The sequence below is a fragment of the Prionailurus viverrinus genome, chromosome C1 (genome assembly GCF_022837055.1).
Source record: "Prionailurus viverrinus isolate Anna chromosome C1, UM_Priviv_1.0, whole genome shotgun sequence".
NCBI lineage: Eukaryota > Metazoa > Chordata > Mammalia > Carnivora > Felidae > Prionailurus > Prionailurus viverrinus.
In genome coordinates, this window is record NC_062568.1 from 24,487,711 (window position 1) to 24,505,296 (window position 17,586).

The window sequence follows — 17,586 nt, forward strand, 5'->3', positions numbered from 1 at the left end:
CCAACTCTGAAGTTTTACGTCTGAGCTTAGACATTTAGTTCCCTATCTCCTCCCACCCCTCCTATGTGTGATAAAAGCATCCTTTATTTCTCCCACCATGGTACGTCCCAGACTGTCATTTAAATGGCTGTAGATTTCTTTCTCCTCCATTGTTCCATTGGCTTCCTGAGGGAAGGATTTCTCTCTGGTGGCTTTAACAGTGTCTGGCACTTAACAGGTACTAAATAAACACTTCTGAAATAAGAAGTGCTTGGAATGGTTCAGAAAAGGTTTCAATCCATGGAAATCTACTGATCAATCCACTGAGGCTGCAAAGAACTTCATGCACTTGGCTGACACAGAGTGTCAAAACAAAATATCCATCTAAGTGTAACGTTTCTGATCATTCACAAAACCATGGTTGCAGACTTTAACCATTATGCTACCTAATGTCCTGCCAGTATCGGAGCCAAAGGGATAAATTCCTCTTTGACAGGAAAATGTTTATATCTCCAGACAGACAAACTTCTTTTATCAGATAATGGTAATTACATATGCCAGTGTGTGGCTTTTCTCACCTGTCAGAAAAGTAAGATCTAAATTCAATAACTACCATAATTAACTCATCACAGATGCTTGGTATCATCTAATCCTCAATGCTTTCCAATTTTTTGTCAAGATTAACTTCTGCAATTTTTATAAATTTGTCTTCAAAAGACCAAGAAATGGGGGTGCCTGTCTTGCTCTTGGTGGTGGAACGTGCAACTCCTGATCTCAGGGTGCTGAGTTCAAGCCCTACATTAGGTATAGAGCCTACTTTAAAAAAAATTAAAAAAATAAAAAAGACAAAGAAGTGGTCTGAAGAATGAACCAAGTTCAGGTTTTATTTCCCCACATTGCATTAGGGTGGATACCTGCAAAGGGTCTTTTTTAATCCATTAGTTAAGACATGGTCTCTTAATTCACTAGATATCTTCTATTTCCTAGATTAAGTAAGCAGTGCATTGTGATTCCATGGACAATTAGAGCCCTTTGATTTTGCTAGAAATTCTTAGATGACTTTTTTTTTCTCTGTGGTTCTAGAGACTATAGCCACAGATTTCTCCTTTCTGGACAATCTTGGAACTTAGAGCCTAAACCTAGCTTCTATGGCCCTTCTGATTTTCTCAGTCTGGTGTTTGACTTCCCTGGGTCCCATCACCCATAACAATTACTGTCGACAGGCAAGAGGGCATGGGGTAAGGAAGTCTCATAATTACTACAGTTAGAGGGCAAACATCCATTGTCCTTCACTACCTAAGAGTTATACTAAATCATGTCTACCTATGGAAATAAAGAATCAGTACATAAATCCCAGTGGTTTCATTGGGATTTTATTTTTAATGTTTCTGCTATTATTACGTTTGACTGTGGAAGTCACTGTCAAACCATTTTGAAAGTAGGTCAGATACACACCCGAAAAAAGAGAACTAGAACCTATCAATATGTAGGCAATACTTATATTATTATACATTTTTCAAGAGTTTCTGGACCTGATCTACCAGCATAAAGATGGGTCATCAAAAGCAAATGATAGTTATAACATCCAAAGCATCCAATATAGGGTTGACTCTCCAATGAGAAATGCCTAAGGGAGATTTGATAGGTCCTCACCTAATCAGAGAAAATACAGCAAAAAGAGGAGCCACCCAGCACTATAGAATCAAAATGTTTAGAGCCAGACAGGAAAGGATGCCTTAAAGGCAGGATGCACCTGGGTGGCTCAGTCAGGTAAGCATCTGACTCTTGATTTCAACTAGGGTCATGATCTCACAGTTCATGAGTTCGAGGCCCGCACTGGGCTCCTCACTGACAGTGCTGAGCATGCTTGGGATTCTCTCTCACACTTTCTCGTTCTCTCTCAAAATAAATAAATAAGCCTTATTTTTTTTTAAAAAAAAAAAAAGGGGGGGTGGGGGGGAAGAATACCCCACAGCACCTCATTCCCCACAGCACTGGAAACTTTAGTATACTCTAGGGCCTCTAGGACATATGAAAATCAATATTCACCTACATCATATTGCACATGACATAGTGGCAATCGATACTTATGACAACTTTGGGGAATCTCTGCCTCTCAAGCTTCCTTATCATCACAGAAATTCTTTCAAAGCTACCAAAATAATTTAACCTTTCCTTTTCTATAAATGCAAAAGAGACCATAATCTCTCAAAACAGCACTTGGAAATTATAGGATTATTAGCTATGAGAGATTTCCCGTTCAACAAACAGCAACATTTAATGCTGAATGTCTCACTACAATAAGTAAGCAATAAATGCATTAGGATGTATATTAATTTGCTAGGGCTATCATAACAAAGTACCACACCTGGTGGCTTAAACAACAGGAATTTATTTCCTCCCGGTCCTGAAGGTTAGAAGCCCAAGATCAAGGTGTGGGCAGAACTGGCTTCTTCTGAGGTCTCTCTGCTTGGCTTGCAGGCGGCCACCTTCTCACTGTCGTCACATGGCATTTCCTCTGTGCACACATAGGTCTGTGTCCAAATTTCTTCTTCTTATAAGGACATTGGTCATATTGCGTTAGGGCCTACCTTAAAGACTTCATTTCAACTTAATTACTTCTTTAAGGTCCTTTTCTCCAAATCTGGTCACATTCTGAGGCACTGGGGGTTAGGACTTCAACACAGGAATTTTGGAGGAAGACAGTTCAGCCCACAACAGATGGTCTGCTCAACAAACAGGATTATTTTAAATCCTATTGGAGAATTGTGTGTTTTCTTTATATTGTTAAAAACTGACTAAAATAGTTCAATTCTTTTTTCCCCACTTTATGTGAACAGATGAGCAATCGTTAGAATTATGCCCAGCTTGCTTGTAATTTGATAGTCCAGTGTTGCGATCAAAGCAGACACAGAAGAAGACTCAAGACTAAGGGCCCATGCTTAGTCCCAGCATGTGATTGAATCTTACCAGGCCTCAAGTTGCTCAGCTGGAAAATGGGAATAATCACATCTTCCTCACAGGGTTCTAAAGGAACTTGAATAGGAGAAAATGGGTAAAGGGCTTAGCATTTGGTCTGTCACCATCATGGCTATTGTAGTAGAAAGGCTTCCTTCTGCAGACCTCGAAAATTAGGAAATAGAGCATTTAGCCTATGAGTTAGCAGACTGATGAGCAGAAAGTAGGACAGGAGTGGGGGGCCAGCACTGGCACACTTGGCCCAGCCGATCTCGGTTCAGAAGTCCTGCAAATTTACAAGCCAAGATGGAAGACCGCAACAGTTCATCTCGGGCTAGAGTACAGGCCGTCTGCTGTACCCTCTTCTCCAGCCACAGCTCCTAACTCCTGGTCCTACTCACTCGCAAAAGACAAATGGCACAGGAGGAGGCCTGTCTCTGCTCCCCACGTTCCTTGTTACAAACCAAATTGAAGTTCGTATCTCCAAATCTGCAGAGCCGAAAGAGACTAAATTTCCCACTTAGAATCCAATGAGTCCAAACAACGAGATTGCCTTCCATCTGCTCCTTGACACTTCCAGCTTCGTTGAGTGATGGGTTCACCAGTCCTCACTCCCTCCCAACAGGAATCTGGTGCTTTCCTACTCCCACACCTTTACTCCACCACCTTCCTGCGTGCAATGAGATTTTCTCCCTCCCACATCTTCCCAAGTGAAAAGCGTGTGTCGCAGACTCTGCCCTGTCCCACCCGTGGGCTCTTAGCAGCCACGTCAACACACGGCAGGAAGCTGATTGGGAAGACCTAGGTTCCTGGCCTCAGGGCATTTTTCTGTCTCCAAGAGGAGGCAGTGAAAGTACTCATGAGTTATTGCCCCCAGAACCAGCCCTCGACCAACAACAGACTGGCAGCTGGTGGACAAAACCCCAGCTTCCTCATCACTCAGTTGGAGGACATTCTGAAGAAGAATCCACCCAACGCCCAAGGTTCCTCAGCAGGAATGAGCCCCAGTGGGAAATCGCATTTTTTTCGGCTTCCTTTCTCTTCCAAGTCTCACTTCCTTACACCCTGAAGGTATTTCCTGGAATCCTTACCTCAGGGTCTGCCACCAAAGCCAAGATAGCATCCTTTAAGATGAACACCAAATCCCACCTTCCACATAAAACCTTCCCTCAGCATCTAGCCCTCACAAAACACTTCCTATGATATTTTAAGACTATTTGTATATGTTTTCATCTCATTTTTTTTTTTTACTGTGGGTTCCTGTGAAGGAGAATTCTTTTACAGACCTCTGAATTCCATGGGTCCCTCAGCACAGTACCTTATGCAAAAAAGATACTCGATAAATGTTGGTTGACTAAATGAAGAGTAAATTGGTTATAATAATTAGCACAAAAGTCAGGCTCTTGATTTAACCTAACCGAAACTACATCAGTGTGGCTGTTTTCTTCCTTCAAAAGCATTGCATGAACTACTTTTCGTAGGCAAATTACTGTGCATATATTTCTTTAAATCAGCATTTTCTAGATATTCATCTTAAATCAAACACCCCTGATTCAAAAAACAAAACAAAACAAAAACAACAACAAAGAAACAAAGACCTTTTCCTAAATGCAGTACCTTACTGAACACATTACTTTCACCCTTTCATCGTGCCTGTACTTGCCACTCCTTGGAGTAGATCCCTTCCCACGTGGTGACACTAAGACTGCTTCAATCATCTGTGCCCTGGCACTACCCCCACCATCCTGCATGCACTCATCAGTAAGCACCTCAAACCCCATCCCTGGGTGAAGAGAAACATCACTGTGACTCAATGCAATGACCTCCATGTAGAAGGTCTGGGTACCTGTCTCAACTAGGCATGCTACACTGATTTTCCTTTTCTGAGATTCCTGGTGGCCCAATGTCAAATGTCACCACTATGTACATATGTATCCCAAGGCCCAATCTTGATATGATCCAGGTCAAGCAGTGTCTTCTCCAGTGTTTGTTGGAGGTTACAGAGGCCTAACCTTTGTTGGGGGGCCAATCACCATTCCATGTCCCAGCCAACAGAATATGTACACAAAAGGATAGGGCCATATATAGGACAAAGGTTAGCCCCCACATACAATTTTCCTAATAGGTGCCATTGAAGAATGTGGCTGGAACCTTAGACAAAGCGGCTTTCCAGGGAGCCCGCAGAGGTAAACTGATTCAGCCCAGCTACCCAGTTTCACACAGAAGAGCTACAATAATAAGTACCTGAATATGTGCTCTGACTGCTGAATAGAATATAGAAGAACCAAGGGATTGCCCACCTCACCCAGGAACAGATGTTAGTGTGAGAAGCCCTCAAAGCCCAGTTCCATTATTTTAGATAAAGCAACCCTACCTATTAGTACCTAGATTATGGCCCAATGGATGTCAGGTTCTGACCAACCATACTCATCACTTTGAGTGCATATCAACCACAGGCCAGCCATCTCTAATTTCTTCTTCAGTCCCCTTTCAGCAGGAAGAAGATCATACAGTACACTACCCTCTTTTCATTTACAAAATCAGAAAAAAATACTGACTGACACTGAAGTGGACCTGTCCTGTTCTCATTAGATCAGAAGCTTAATGAGATCAATGAATCTTTTCTTCACTGCTGAATCCCCCAACACAAAGAGAGATAGGGGGCTCTCTGGTGTCTCTTCTTATAAGAACACTAATCCTATCAGATCAAGGATCCACCCTACAACCTCATTTAACATTACCTCCTTAGAGGCTCTAATTCCAAATACAGTCATATTGGGGGTTAAGACTTCAACATAGGAATTTTAGAGAGACAAATTTCAGTCCACAGCATTAACACACCCTTCCAGTTAGCAGACATGTATAAATACCACACATTATTATCTCATTTAATCCTTATAACAGCCTACAGCTTAAGAAGGAAACTAAAGCTTAAAAAGTTAAGAATATATCCATATGATGGCATATTATTTAATACAACGTAGAGGAACCTCAAAAACATTATGCTAAGCAAAAGAGGCCAATCGCAAAAAGCTACAAGTTGCATAAGTCCATTTATATGAAATGTCCAGAATAGGCAAATCCAGAGACAAAAATAGATGAGTGGTTGCCAAGGGCTTGGGGAAGAGGGGAATGGGAAACATGCAGGGTCTTTGCAGAACAACAAAAATGTTCTTCAGTTAGATGGTGATGTAATTGCATACATCTGCAAATATAACAAAAAACACTGAATGGTATGCTTTAAAGAAGTAAATTTTATGGCATGTGAGTTATATCTCAAACTGTTATTAAAACAAAGAAACTTGGGGTACCAGGTGGCTCATTCATTAAGCACCTGACTTCAGCTCAGGTCACGATCTCGTGGTTCATGAGTCTGAGCTCCACGTCAGGCTCTGCACTGACAGTGCAGAGTCTAGCTGGGATTCCCTCTCCCTCTCTCTTTGCCCCTCCCCCACTTGCATGTGCTCTCTCTTTCTCTCTCTCTCTCAAAATAAATAAACCTTAAAAAAAACTGCTGTGAAAAAAAAGTGGAGCCCCTGGGTGGCTCAGTTGGTTAAGCATCTGACTCCTGATTTCTGCTCAAATCATGATCTCATGGTTTGTGAGTTCAAACCCTGCATCAGGCTCTATGCTGACAATGTGAAGCCTGCTTGGGATTTTGTTTCCCTCTCTCTCTGCCCTTCCCCTGTTCTCTCTCTCTTTCTGTCTCTCAAAATAAATAAATAAACATTAAAAAAACAAAAACAAAACAAAAAACAAAGAAAACTGCCCAAGGTCACATGGCTAATAAATGATAGTCCCCAGATTCAAACCTGTGTCTATATGATTCCAGAACTGTGATCTCAACCATTATGCAGCTCTGGTCACTCTTACTCCCTATAAACAATTATTGAACACACCAGCAAACCTAATTGATAGGTAATATGGACTTCGGCATGATTCCAATCACACGTATGGAGGAGACAATCACTGGACTCCAGGATTTCCAAGGATCAATACACATTAAGCATTCAATCTGGTAAACCTTTTTAAACATTCTGAACTTGGAAAAAGTTATTCTAGAAGAAAAACAAAACAAAATTGAAAAAGGAAGTATCCTAAAAGGAAAATGACCAAAAGTCCTCTGAGGCCACAACTAGGATTCTTGGCTAAATGAAATGTAACTCCAGTAGTGTGACATCCATGCTTGCTGCCCTCAGATAGCTTCCCATCAGACACATCTCCACAGATGACGGCCCTTCACGATTTGGCTTCATGGCTTCCTCTCTGACCTCATCTCCTCAGTCTACCCCCACTGCACTTACTGCCCCCACTGTCCTCAGCCTTCCAGCTTCGGTGGTGGCTCATCTTTGACGATCAGGTTTCAGCTCACTGTTCCTCCTCTGACAGACCTTCTGGCTTCTGTGACATCCAAATCATGTTGGCCACCCCTACCTGCAGTCCCCGTGATCACATGTGATCTAGCTTTATTTAGTGAACAAAGCTCCATGGCCGGAAGCAGGGACCCCGCCCCATCCTATTCTCAGCAGCTTCAGCACCCACAGGAGTCCCAGGCAGACAACAGATGCTTGCTCGACACTTGCTGAACAAACCAATAAAACACACGTCTCTGCCACGAGATGCCTCAGTAAGCCAAGGCCTCGTTTTTTCAATCTATAAAAGCACAGACTCAAAAACACTCTCCTCTCAGGAACCCACATTGGGGTAGTCTTCACAAGCTGGCAGTCCAGGCCCGATGAGCTCATTCACCACTTAGATTCTGCGGCCACCACTTTGATTAGTTTATGTTGATATCTTTATGCTTTTATTCCTTCACCGAGCCCATGAACTTGCCACGTACCTTTTCCCTTTTCCATTCTCCGACAACTTAAATTGTTGTAAGTAGTGTGGTGATGACCACTCCGTGGTGGAAATGGAGATCCCTCTTTCCTCAAAAGTTCTTCTGATTCCTCCATGACTGATCAAAAAATTCTCTTTAATTTATTCTAACATGAATCAGACTTTTTAGTTAACCCCAGCCATTGAAAGTCATTTAAATTAGCGACCCACCTTGGCCTGCACACGTCATACCCTGACACAATTCCCTCGCGTCTCTACGTCATACCCGTAGCGCATACTCAAAGCTGCATCAGAAGGCTCGAGACTCTGCACGGGGGAGATACTGCACGAGTACAGCTCTCATGGCCTCCCTCCCACTGATTTACTTTTCCCTGTATAAAGAGACCTCCAGTTATTCCCAGTCCAGTCCCGAAGCCTCCTCCTGACATCATTTCCCTCCTCGGCCAGGCTGGATCCTGGTACTTAACTACCCAAGTTATTGACCAGCATTCAAAGAGCTGTGCTTCCACTCTTCCTCACCTGTGCTACCACCAGAAAATCTGAACCCTGATCCATGCTACAATCTGCCTCCCCTCCTACCCTCACATGCTGCAATGATGCAGCACCCCAGGTTAAGAAAAACAAAACAGAACACCATCGGGAAGAACGACTCAAAGATTGACACGTAACACACGATTGATATCTAATGACAGTCGCTCACACATTCTTTAACATGACCTTGGTAAACTTCCTCACCCATTCCTCCCAGCGATGAGCCTAAATTTTTGTCATTTTCCTCAAGCCCAACCCACCCCTCCTCTCTATCCCAATTCCTACGGCAGATAATGCTGTCCCCAAGAAGGAACTCTCCAGAGAGGCGTTTTCTGAATGTCACCCCTTTACCTGCAAACCAATCTCTACCTGCACACGCCCATAAGTTGGGAATGAACTGTCCCTCCTGGTTCACAACTACACGCTGCCCTTGTGCTACTGGTCTCACTCCCTTTTGTCCTCACTCAGATCTGGCCCCATAAATTATCTCCTGTCTCTTCTGTATCTTTACCTCTCCCTCTTTCCAGCTCCATTGCTCAGCCTATCAACTTGCTGTGTTACCCCTACCAGCCCGTCCCTTGATCCCAGTGTCTTCGTCTAGCCACTGCTCTCGTTCTCTTTTCCTCTCACCCAGACCACCTCGGTGGGCCCTTGCTGTCCCCACATCACCTCCTCTCAGTCCTTTCCAGCCTGTCGTAACCTGGTTTCTGCCCCCAAAGCTTCACTGCAACTACTGCCTTCAGACCAGTGAATACTTAATGGATAAATACAGAGGGTAATCTTGGCTCCTTATCTCATTAGATCCTTTTCATGTAAGGCTATAAATCACATCTTCCTGTTCTGAAACTCTCAATTTAATCATTGTCCTGATTCTCCCCCCATTTCTCTGAACACTCACTCTCTGTCCCTGCGTGGATTCCTCTGCCTCTCCTCAACTCTTAACTGTCTTTCCAGCTTATGTTCTCATTCTACCTACCTTTCCCGGGCAATCTCATTCACAACCATGCTTGTCATTAACATTATATGGAAATAACTCTCTACTATCTCCAGCCCCCATCTCTTCCCTGAGCTTCAGATTGTTGTTTCCACCTACCTCCTAGGCATGGCCCCATGTATGTCCCAAACCTTTCAAATCAATTATGTCTATTCTGATTTCACATCCTTTTCACCATTTAAAGAGTTGTTCCCTGTGCTGCCCATTTCAGCTGGATACCTTTCAGCTATCTGATCAAGGCACCTATTAACTTTAACTCTTCTTTCTGCCTTGTCATCCATATCAAAGCAATCCTGATGATTTTTATCAACTGAAGATTTCTTGAGAGCATTCTCTCTCCACGCCTCTGGGCACTTGTTAAGAACAGAACTTCAGTTTATTCCCTTACTTTATTTTTCAGACTCTAGAGGATAACAGCCAAGCTCTGAAGCATGACAGACGAGATCTTGCTTGAGTTGAGCTGTCCCTGGGCCTACCTATTCTGACTCATCTCCCTCTGCCTCAACCTTGTAATTTACCATGAAGTTCAATGAAAGTCTCATGCTTCCTTAACATGCCCCACAGCTGCATGTGCCTGGCTCCTTAGCACACACTAAGAATTGTCTAGACACAATTCTCCATTTCCTCTTCCTCTCCTATCCCTCTCCCCAACAACTCTCCTCCTCACTAGCACCTGTCTTAGAAGATTCAGCTCAATTGTCACCATTTCCAGGATGCCTTTCCACACTGTTCCCGCCTGAAGAGCTGCCTTTTTGGTGCTACCACAGAACTCCACGTTTATCTCTAGCACAGCAAATTTCACACTCTTCTAAAATTGTATATTTACCTATCAACATTTCTGGACTAAACAAGAAGCTCCTCAAGGCAAGGGCCACTCACAGTAGGTGCTCAACTTGGTTACTCTGCATGTTAAATATTACTGGTAAATGATTTTCTCGTGTGTTTTCAGATCTCTAAGACCACTGGAGACTTCTTCAGTCATTCGATTGGGAGGCTCAGTCGTGGCCGTGACGTTTTAATGTTCAAAATACATGGCAATGTCAGCTGCTATGACCACCCTTCAGTTTGGAATGACAGTCTCCATTGCAGTAAGAGTTAAAGGAACAGAGGACCTTAAACAAACTAAAATTAGCCATGCTTCGCGACTCAACACAGTCTAAGATTTGGCAAGACAAATCTCCTAGGCAGGTACAGTGCTGACACAGCGGGGTGAAAAGGCACTCAACCAATGCTCAGCAGACTCAAAGAAGAAAACCCGCAACAGCTTTACCACCGGAAACTGAGTTCTGCTGATTCATTCTGACTTAAAGCTGCAACAAAACTTGAGTAAGGAGCACCCAAGCTGACTCTGCGTTTTGTTTTGTTTTGTTTTTCTGCCGAGCTCACAGAATTTGGCATATAAGAAATTTAATAGTTGTTCTATATATTCCTTTGCAATTTCTCAGATATTGACTGTGGCTGCCTACATTATAGTGTCTGATGGCCTTATGTGGTATCTTTCTGGCAAAGATTCAGTTCTGGTCAAAATACTGAGGAGAATTTAAAATACTCACTGGAGCTCCTGGCTCCCTCAGCTGAAGAGAACCATACAGGAAATCTCCTTCACCCAAGAAAGGCTCACTGCTAGCTCAATTAGAGGCTGAAGAGGCCTGCTTCAGTAAATAGCGCTTGCTCACGCTTTGTACAAAGATATCTGTACAATTGGTTCCAACTTGGGAAACGGCATTTAAATATCAACATAAACACATGCTCAGAGAAAAACTGGGTGGATTTTCATCAGGACCAATCTCTAAAAACCTGTATTAGAGAAAATTACAAAGGAAGAACCTTCTCAAAATAGGTATCGCAAGTCATGATTTTCTTTGTTCTTCATACAGAAGTCATGTGAATTGCATAATGAAAAGTAAAATGGAAGAAATTTCTAGACTGAAGTCTAATTATACTTGAGTCAGTAATTCATCATGTTTCCTATATATAGTAATGACCATAGTTAACACTGATTAACTAGCATTACTTCAAAGACTTATTCCATTTAAAATCATAATATGTAAGTACTCTACTGGAGATATTTAACAAGTTAAATGTTAAATGCCTTCTCTTTCAGGAAAAGAAAAAAAGACAGACTTCGCTTCAGACTTTTATATTTTTCTTTAAGTGCAACATGACATAGTCAGCTAAAAAATATCAATTGCTTCAACAACAGACACTATTTTGACTAAACCATTATCATGAAGTAAAGTTTTACTGCACTTGCTTCTTAACAGGATTATAACTAAACACTTACTTGTTCAGTGTGAGGTCAAGAATGAATTTGGAGCCAAAGGCTTCAATCTGGAAGCTTGCCTGGGCCAGATGGACAGCCTATGGATTCAAAGAGACAGAAACAAACTTAGCTTACCTTCCTGTCTTTAAAGCTGATTAGATTAGTAGCAATGATATTAAATAAGAAAAACATTTTTATGCATTGATGCACTTCTTTATGGATCCCTGTGTAACAATCCATTTCTTTAAAAGGATACTAGGTGCATTGTCATGGCTTTACTTGGAAGACATAAATACCTGTGTAGCACGGAACTAATAAAAGACAATCGGTCCTTTAAAATGAACCCATTGTGATCAAAATCAAGAGCATATTCAGCTGGACTTTCAAAGTGACTGCGATGAATTATGCAAAAGTCTGACTAATTAAGGCTGGATTTCAGCCTATTTTGCGCACAAAGCTAACCAATTCTTTCTGCACACCTAAGTGAAAACTCATGTCAGCACTCTGTTCTTCATCAGAAACTGGAACTTTCTATAAATGATCTATCAGCAGAATGTGGCAGTAAAATGTGAATCCACAACCTTTTAACTTCAGAAAGCACTTAGACCCATGCCCCTCATGAACCCTCAGAGTGTATGTCCCCCTGAAAAAGTCACACATTTACAAATACTGTCATTACTAGAGCACCTGGATAGCTCAGTGGGCTGAGCGTCCAACTCTTGGGTTTCGGCTCAGGTCACGATCTCACAGTTCATGAGATTGGGCCCGAAGTCAGGCTCTGTGCTGACAGTGAGAAGCCTGCTTGGGATTCTCTCTCTCCCTCTCTCTCTGCCCCTCCCCTGCTGGTATGCATGTTCTCTCTCTCAAAAAAATAAATAAATAAATAAATAAATAAATACACCTAAAGAAAAAAGAACAAATACTGTCGTTACTGTGCCTTAACTCAAAACACAACGATAATCCCATCTAAACAGGAGTCATATGTACTAGGTGTTAAAGATTAGTTTAGCTCACAGAATTATCTCGAAAAATGTAAGTTAACAAATCAATGGAGTTTTGTTAAAGTCTTACCCAAGATAAAATTCCCCTCTATCCTTCCATCAAGAAAAAAAAATTTTTTTAAAGACAAGAATAAATGCAACATCTATACTCCCTTCCCTTCCCTTCCCTTCCCTGCTCAAAAACATCCTTCCTGCAAACTCCATTCTTCAGGCACGCTGGTGTCACAAACCATCTGTGAAGTGCTACCTGCATGGCAACCAGACACTGCATCCTCCTGCTCTGGTACTTTCCCCTCCTCCCCTCCCCGACCCCTCCCGGCAATACCACCCATGCTCCTCTCTGTCTTCGTCCTACCCTACTCATCCTTCAAGGGCAGCCCAACTGCATTACTTTCCACAAAGCCCTCCTTCACACGCAGGTTGGAAGTGAACCCTTCATCCTCAGGGCTCCAGGAACACTTCATCTGCTTCTACTCTGCACCATGATGTGGGCTCACTTTCCATCCCAGCCTGGACAACTTGTATCACAAGGGTATTGCAAACAGTTGGAGATTAATGGCCCTTCCTCAAAATATATGAACTTCTAAGCCAAATATTTATTGTCAGGACTATTTTGCCACGCCAAACCCATAAAATATTATAAACCATAACTTCTACTTCCAGTCAAGCACAACTGCTAACCGCATAATCACTACAATAATCAAAACATAGGGTGCCTAAGTGGCTCAATCGGTTAAGCTTCCGTCCAACTTCAGCTCGGGTCATGATCTCACAGTTCTTGAGTTCAAGCCCTACATCGGGCTCTGTGCTGACAGCTCAGAGCCTGGAGCCTGCTTTGGATTCTGTGTTTTCCTCTCTCTCTGCGCCCCCCCTCCGACTCATGCTTGCACTCTCTCTCTCTCTCTCTCAAAAATAAATATTTAAAAAATTAAAAATAATAATCAAAACATGAAATAAAAATGAAATTAATAAGTATTAAATTTTAAATACAAAGCAATGAGAAACAAGGAGCCCAAATACCTAACACCTTGGCCCAACTCACCAAACCCCAAACAACCATGCAGAATACGGTCATCATATCTGATTCGGGCTCTTCCTGCATCCAGATGACTACATGACAGAGAAAGAAACTCCTGTCTTGTTAACTGAGGTCTCGGTCATCTACATCAGAACCTTTATCTCCTGACATAAATACCATATTCTTCTTATTCTAAATTCATTCTGTGTCTTGAAGCATTAATTTTTGCATGAAGATTTTGATGAATAATGCATACAAGGGAAATTTTTTCATTTCTGGGTCCCAAAAGTTTAAAGGAAAAAAACAACTTTCTTCTTGAGAATAGGATAGGCTCTTAATACATGCACCCCAATGTTTATAGCAGCGTTATCAACAATAGCCAAAGTATGGAAACAGCCCAAATGTCCATCAACTAATGAACGGATAAAAAAGATGTGGTTTATATATACAACGGAATACTACTTGGCAAACAAAAAGAATGAAATCTTGCCATTTGCAACAGCATGGATGCAACTAGAGTGTATTATGCTAAGTGAAATAAGTCAGAGAAAGACAAATACCATGTGATTTCACTCATATGTGGAATTTAAGATACAAAACATATGAACATAAGGGAAGGGAAGCAAAAATAATATAAAGACAGAGAGGGAGGGGCGTCCGTGTCGCTCAGTCAGTTAAGCCTCCGACTTCAACTCAGGTCATGATTTCATGGCTCCTGAGTTCGAGCCCAGCGTCAGGCTCTATGCTGACAGCTCAGAACCTGGGGCCTGCTTTGGATTCTGTGTCTCCCTCTTTCTCTGCCCTTCTCCCACTCATGCTCTGACTGTCTCTCTCAAAAATAAATAAACATTAAAAAAATTTTTCTTTTAAAAAAACAGAGAGGGAGGCAAACCATAAGAGACTTTTAAATACAAAGAACAAACTGAGTGTTGCTCCAGGGGAGGTGATTGGGGGATGGGCTAAATGGGCAAGGGGAATTAAGGAGGACCCTTTTTGGGATGAGCACTGGGTGTTACAAGTAAGTGATGAATCATTAAATTCTATTCCTGAAATCACTATTACACTATATGTTAACTAAGTTGGATTTAAATTTAAAAAAAGATAGGCCCTTAAGCATATTTTCTGTTAAGAATATTAAATAGAGAGAAGAGTTCATTAATGCCACCCTGGCCTGAAAAGGGTGATAAATTACTGCCTTAAGCAACTTAAAAGAACCTGACATTAACCACTGAAAGGCTCATCTTACAGCAAATAAGCAACGAGACAAGTACAAACCCCAACAGAAGCCTGTTGTACGATAAGGTAGCTGGTAATAACTGCTTACCCCATTTTATAGCCTTGTTGGGAGTTCTAGGATTAAATAAACTTATACTGAGCCAATGTGATAAGATTCAGTTTAACAGAATTTAATGAAAGAGCAGGCAAATAACATTACTATTGGGATTTTCCCTTTTTTTTTTTTTTTATTCATTCACTCTCCACACAGGTGTTAAGTCTCACTGTGTGCATAAGGATGACTGGAACACAGCCCCTCCCCTCCAGGGAGACCTGCCAGCCTCGGTGGGTCTAAGGTGCCACAGGGACCAAGACTTCACTGACCAGGTGCAGTCTGAACAAAATTCCAAAAGATGAAAAAGAATCCACCTGCCAGACGAAGAGAAGACATTCAGGGCATGAGGGGAAACATTTACAACAATAGAGTAAAAAATGAATATGGAAAAAAAGGTTTTTTTACTTTTTAAAAAATTAATATGGCCTATAAAGAAAACAGTTTTTTGGGGGAGGGGCGTCTGGGTGGCTCAGTTGGTTAAGCGTCCAACTCTTGATCTCAGCTCACGTCATGATCTGATGGTTGGTGAGTTCAAGCCCTGTGTCGGGCTCTGCGATGACAGTGCGGAGCGTGCTTGGGATTCTGCCTCTCCCTCTCTCTGCCCCTCCCCTGCTCACTCTCTCTCTCTGTCTCTCTCTCAAAATAAATAAGTAAACTTAAAAAACAAACAAACAGCTTTTGAAGGAAATGTCAAACAATGAATCTGAAAAGGTGCTCCAGAGACTGTGGGGCTTTGCGCGATATGCTCAATGACATGTCTGGTCACACAGACATATCTGTGGCCAAGACAGCAAGCATTCCTCCAAACGTGCCCGCACTTACTCAGCACAGTGCCTGGCACATGCCCAGTCACCACCACCACCATCATCAACGAAGATATTAGAACTAAATCATATTGACAGATTACCGTCCACAACAACTGAAACACTTACAGTGCCATCAACAACATCCCTGTTTCTCCATGGGGAAAGAAAATATCTGATCGTATTACCTTTATCAGTAAGAATGTTTTAACATTTTAACTTATTTTAATGCAAAGAGGCAGCACATTTTCCTATAAATGATTTAAGATTTCCCCAAGCATTCATTTTCCTTGTACATATATCAAATAGAATTGGTATATTCATCTAATACATTTGTATCCATCTTAAGGAATTTCAATACAATGGTATACATTATTTTTCTTATGTTTCATTTCTCTTTCCACTGTCATACATTCAGCATTTGTACAGAGAACAGATTCTTCTCTATATCGAAATAAGTACCTGACAAATGCTACTTCTCCCCTATCATTCTGTAATTTCTGCTCTGTCTGAAACGTGATTAAAATAGTTTTTAACTACTGGAATCTCTGCTACTCCATATCAACTAACTGATCATTTTTTATGTTACAAAATACTATACAGTTTTGAAAATTGTCCAATTAAAATATGTTTTCAAATCAGGTAAAACAAGTCCTCATCATTATTGTTCTACAAATTACATTTTTGGATATTGTTTTTACTTCATAGTAACCTCCTTTCAAATGACAGAAACATCAGAAGAATGGCCAAGATGAGTACAAGGTTTTATAACACGTGCCTTTTTTTACAAAGAAGGAACCATACGGTGAGGTTTAGAAATGTGTTCAGTAACACAAAATTGGATCACAGATATACTTTAGAGAAAAGTTCATGAACCACACATAAGGTCGTAATGGATTATTTCTCCTTTGGGATATTTGTTAAACAGACTTGATGATTAACACTTGTTTTTACAAGGACAGTCACTATAAAAGCAGTGTGAAAGAATGCAGGGTTTTACAGTCAAAGAGCATCATTTCACGACAAGAATAAGCATAGCCCTGGGCTCAGAATTACACCCTGAAGGACTGAAAACAGCTGTTGCCTAAGCACTTCGATATTTTTCTTTTGACTCAGAATCTGGAACAGTGAAATTACAGGAACGCTATAAACAAAAAACAACTAAACTCAATTATATACACAAACCTCCTTCACTGAAGAACAATTTACACATTTAACAATGTGCTTTTGTATTTCTAGGGTTTTTTTTTTTTTTCTTTTTAGTAGATGGCACCTAATGGTATCATATTAAATAACTTTGGAAGACTGTCGGGTTCCTCAGTGAAGACTGGTTTTGCGTCTTAAGACTGGTTTTGCATCTTAGCGAGCTATGTTATGATATTGAGCAATCATGTACATTACATAAGCTGAAGATACATAGTTACGTTTTCTTGGGACTTATATTCTAGAACAGTTAACATTAATATGGACATGAAGACAAGAGAAAAAGATGACTCTCTCGACTTCTAGTAATAGGAATCAGACATTTCCAGAGTATGTATGTTTTCATGCAAAAACGCCTCACACATAATGAGTATTCAATCAATATTCTTCACTACTTGGCAAGGACTCGTACACATAACTGAAACTAAATATAGGAAGTGGAAAGTTTAAACTTTCCCTGAATTCAGAAAATATTTTGAGACTGAATGTCATAATTCAGTAGAAAGGGAGCTACTTGAATTGAGGTCTCTACACTGTCCATCACAGCATCCTCTGAGCGGGTAATGTACTTTAATATGCTCTGTAATGTATATGGTTTGGGAAACAGAAGAAAGTTTGGAAGAAGTTTCCCTGCTCTTAAGATATATTCAGTTTATTTAGGGAAACA

At 41.2% G+C, this 17,586-nt stretch overlaps 1 protein-coding gene across 1 annotated transcript in view; it reads right to left on the reverse strand.

Annotated features, from left to right (window-relative positions):
- The window catches only part of ADAM23 (ADAM metallopeptidase domain 23), a 176,790-nt gene that overhangs the window by 113,978 nt on the left and 45,226 nt on the right, over positions 1-17,586 (reverse strand). The window contains exon 3 of the mRNA XM_047868782.1: positions 11,586-11,662. Within this exon, the coding sequence (XP_047724738.1) occupies positions 11,586-11,662 (77 nt within the window). The remainder of the gene's footprint in view (positions 1-11,585; positions 11,663-17,586) is intronic.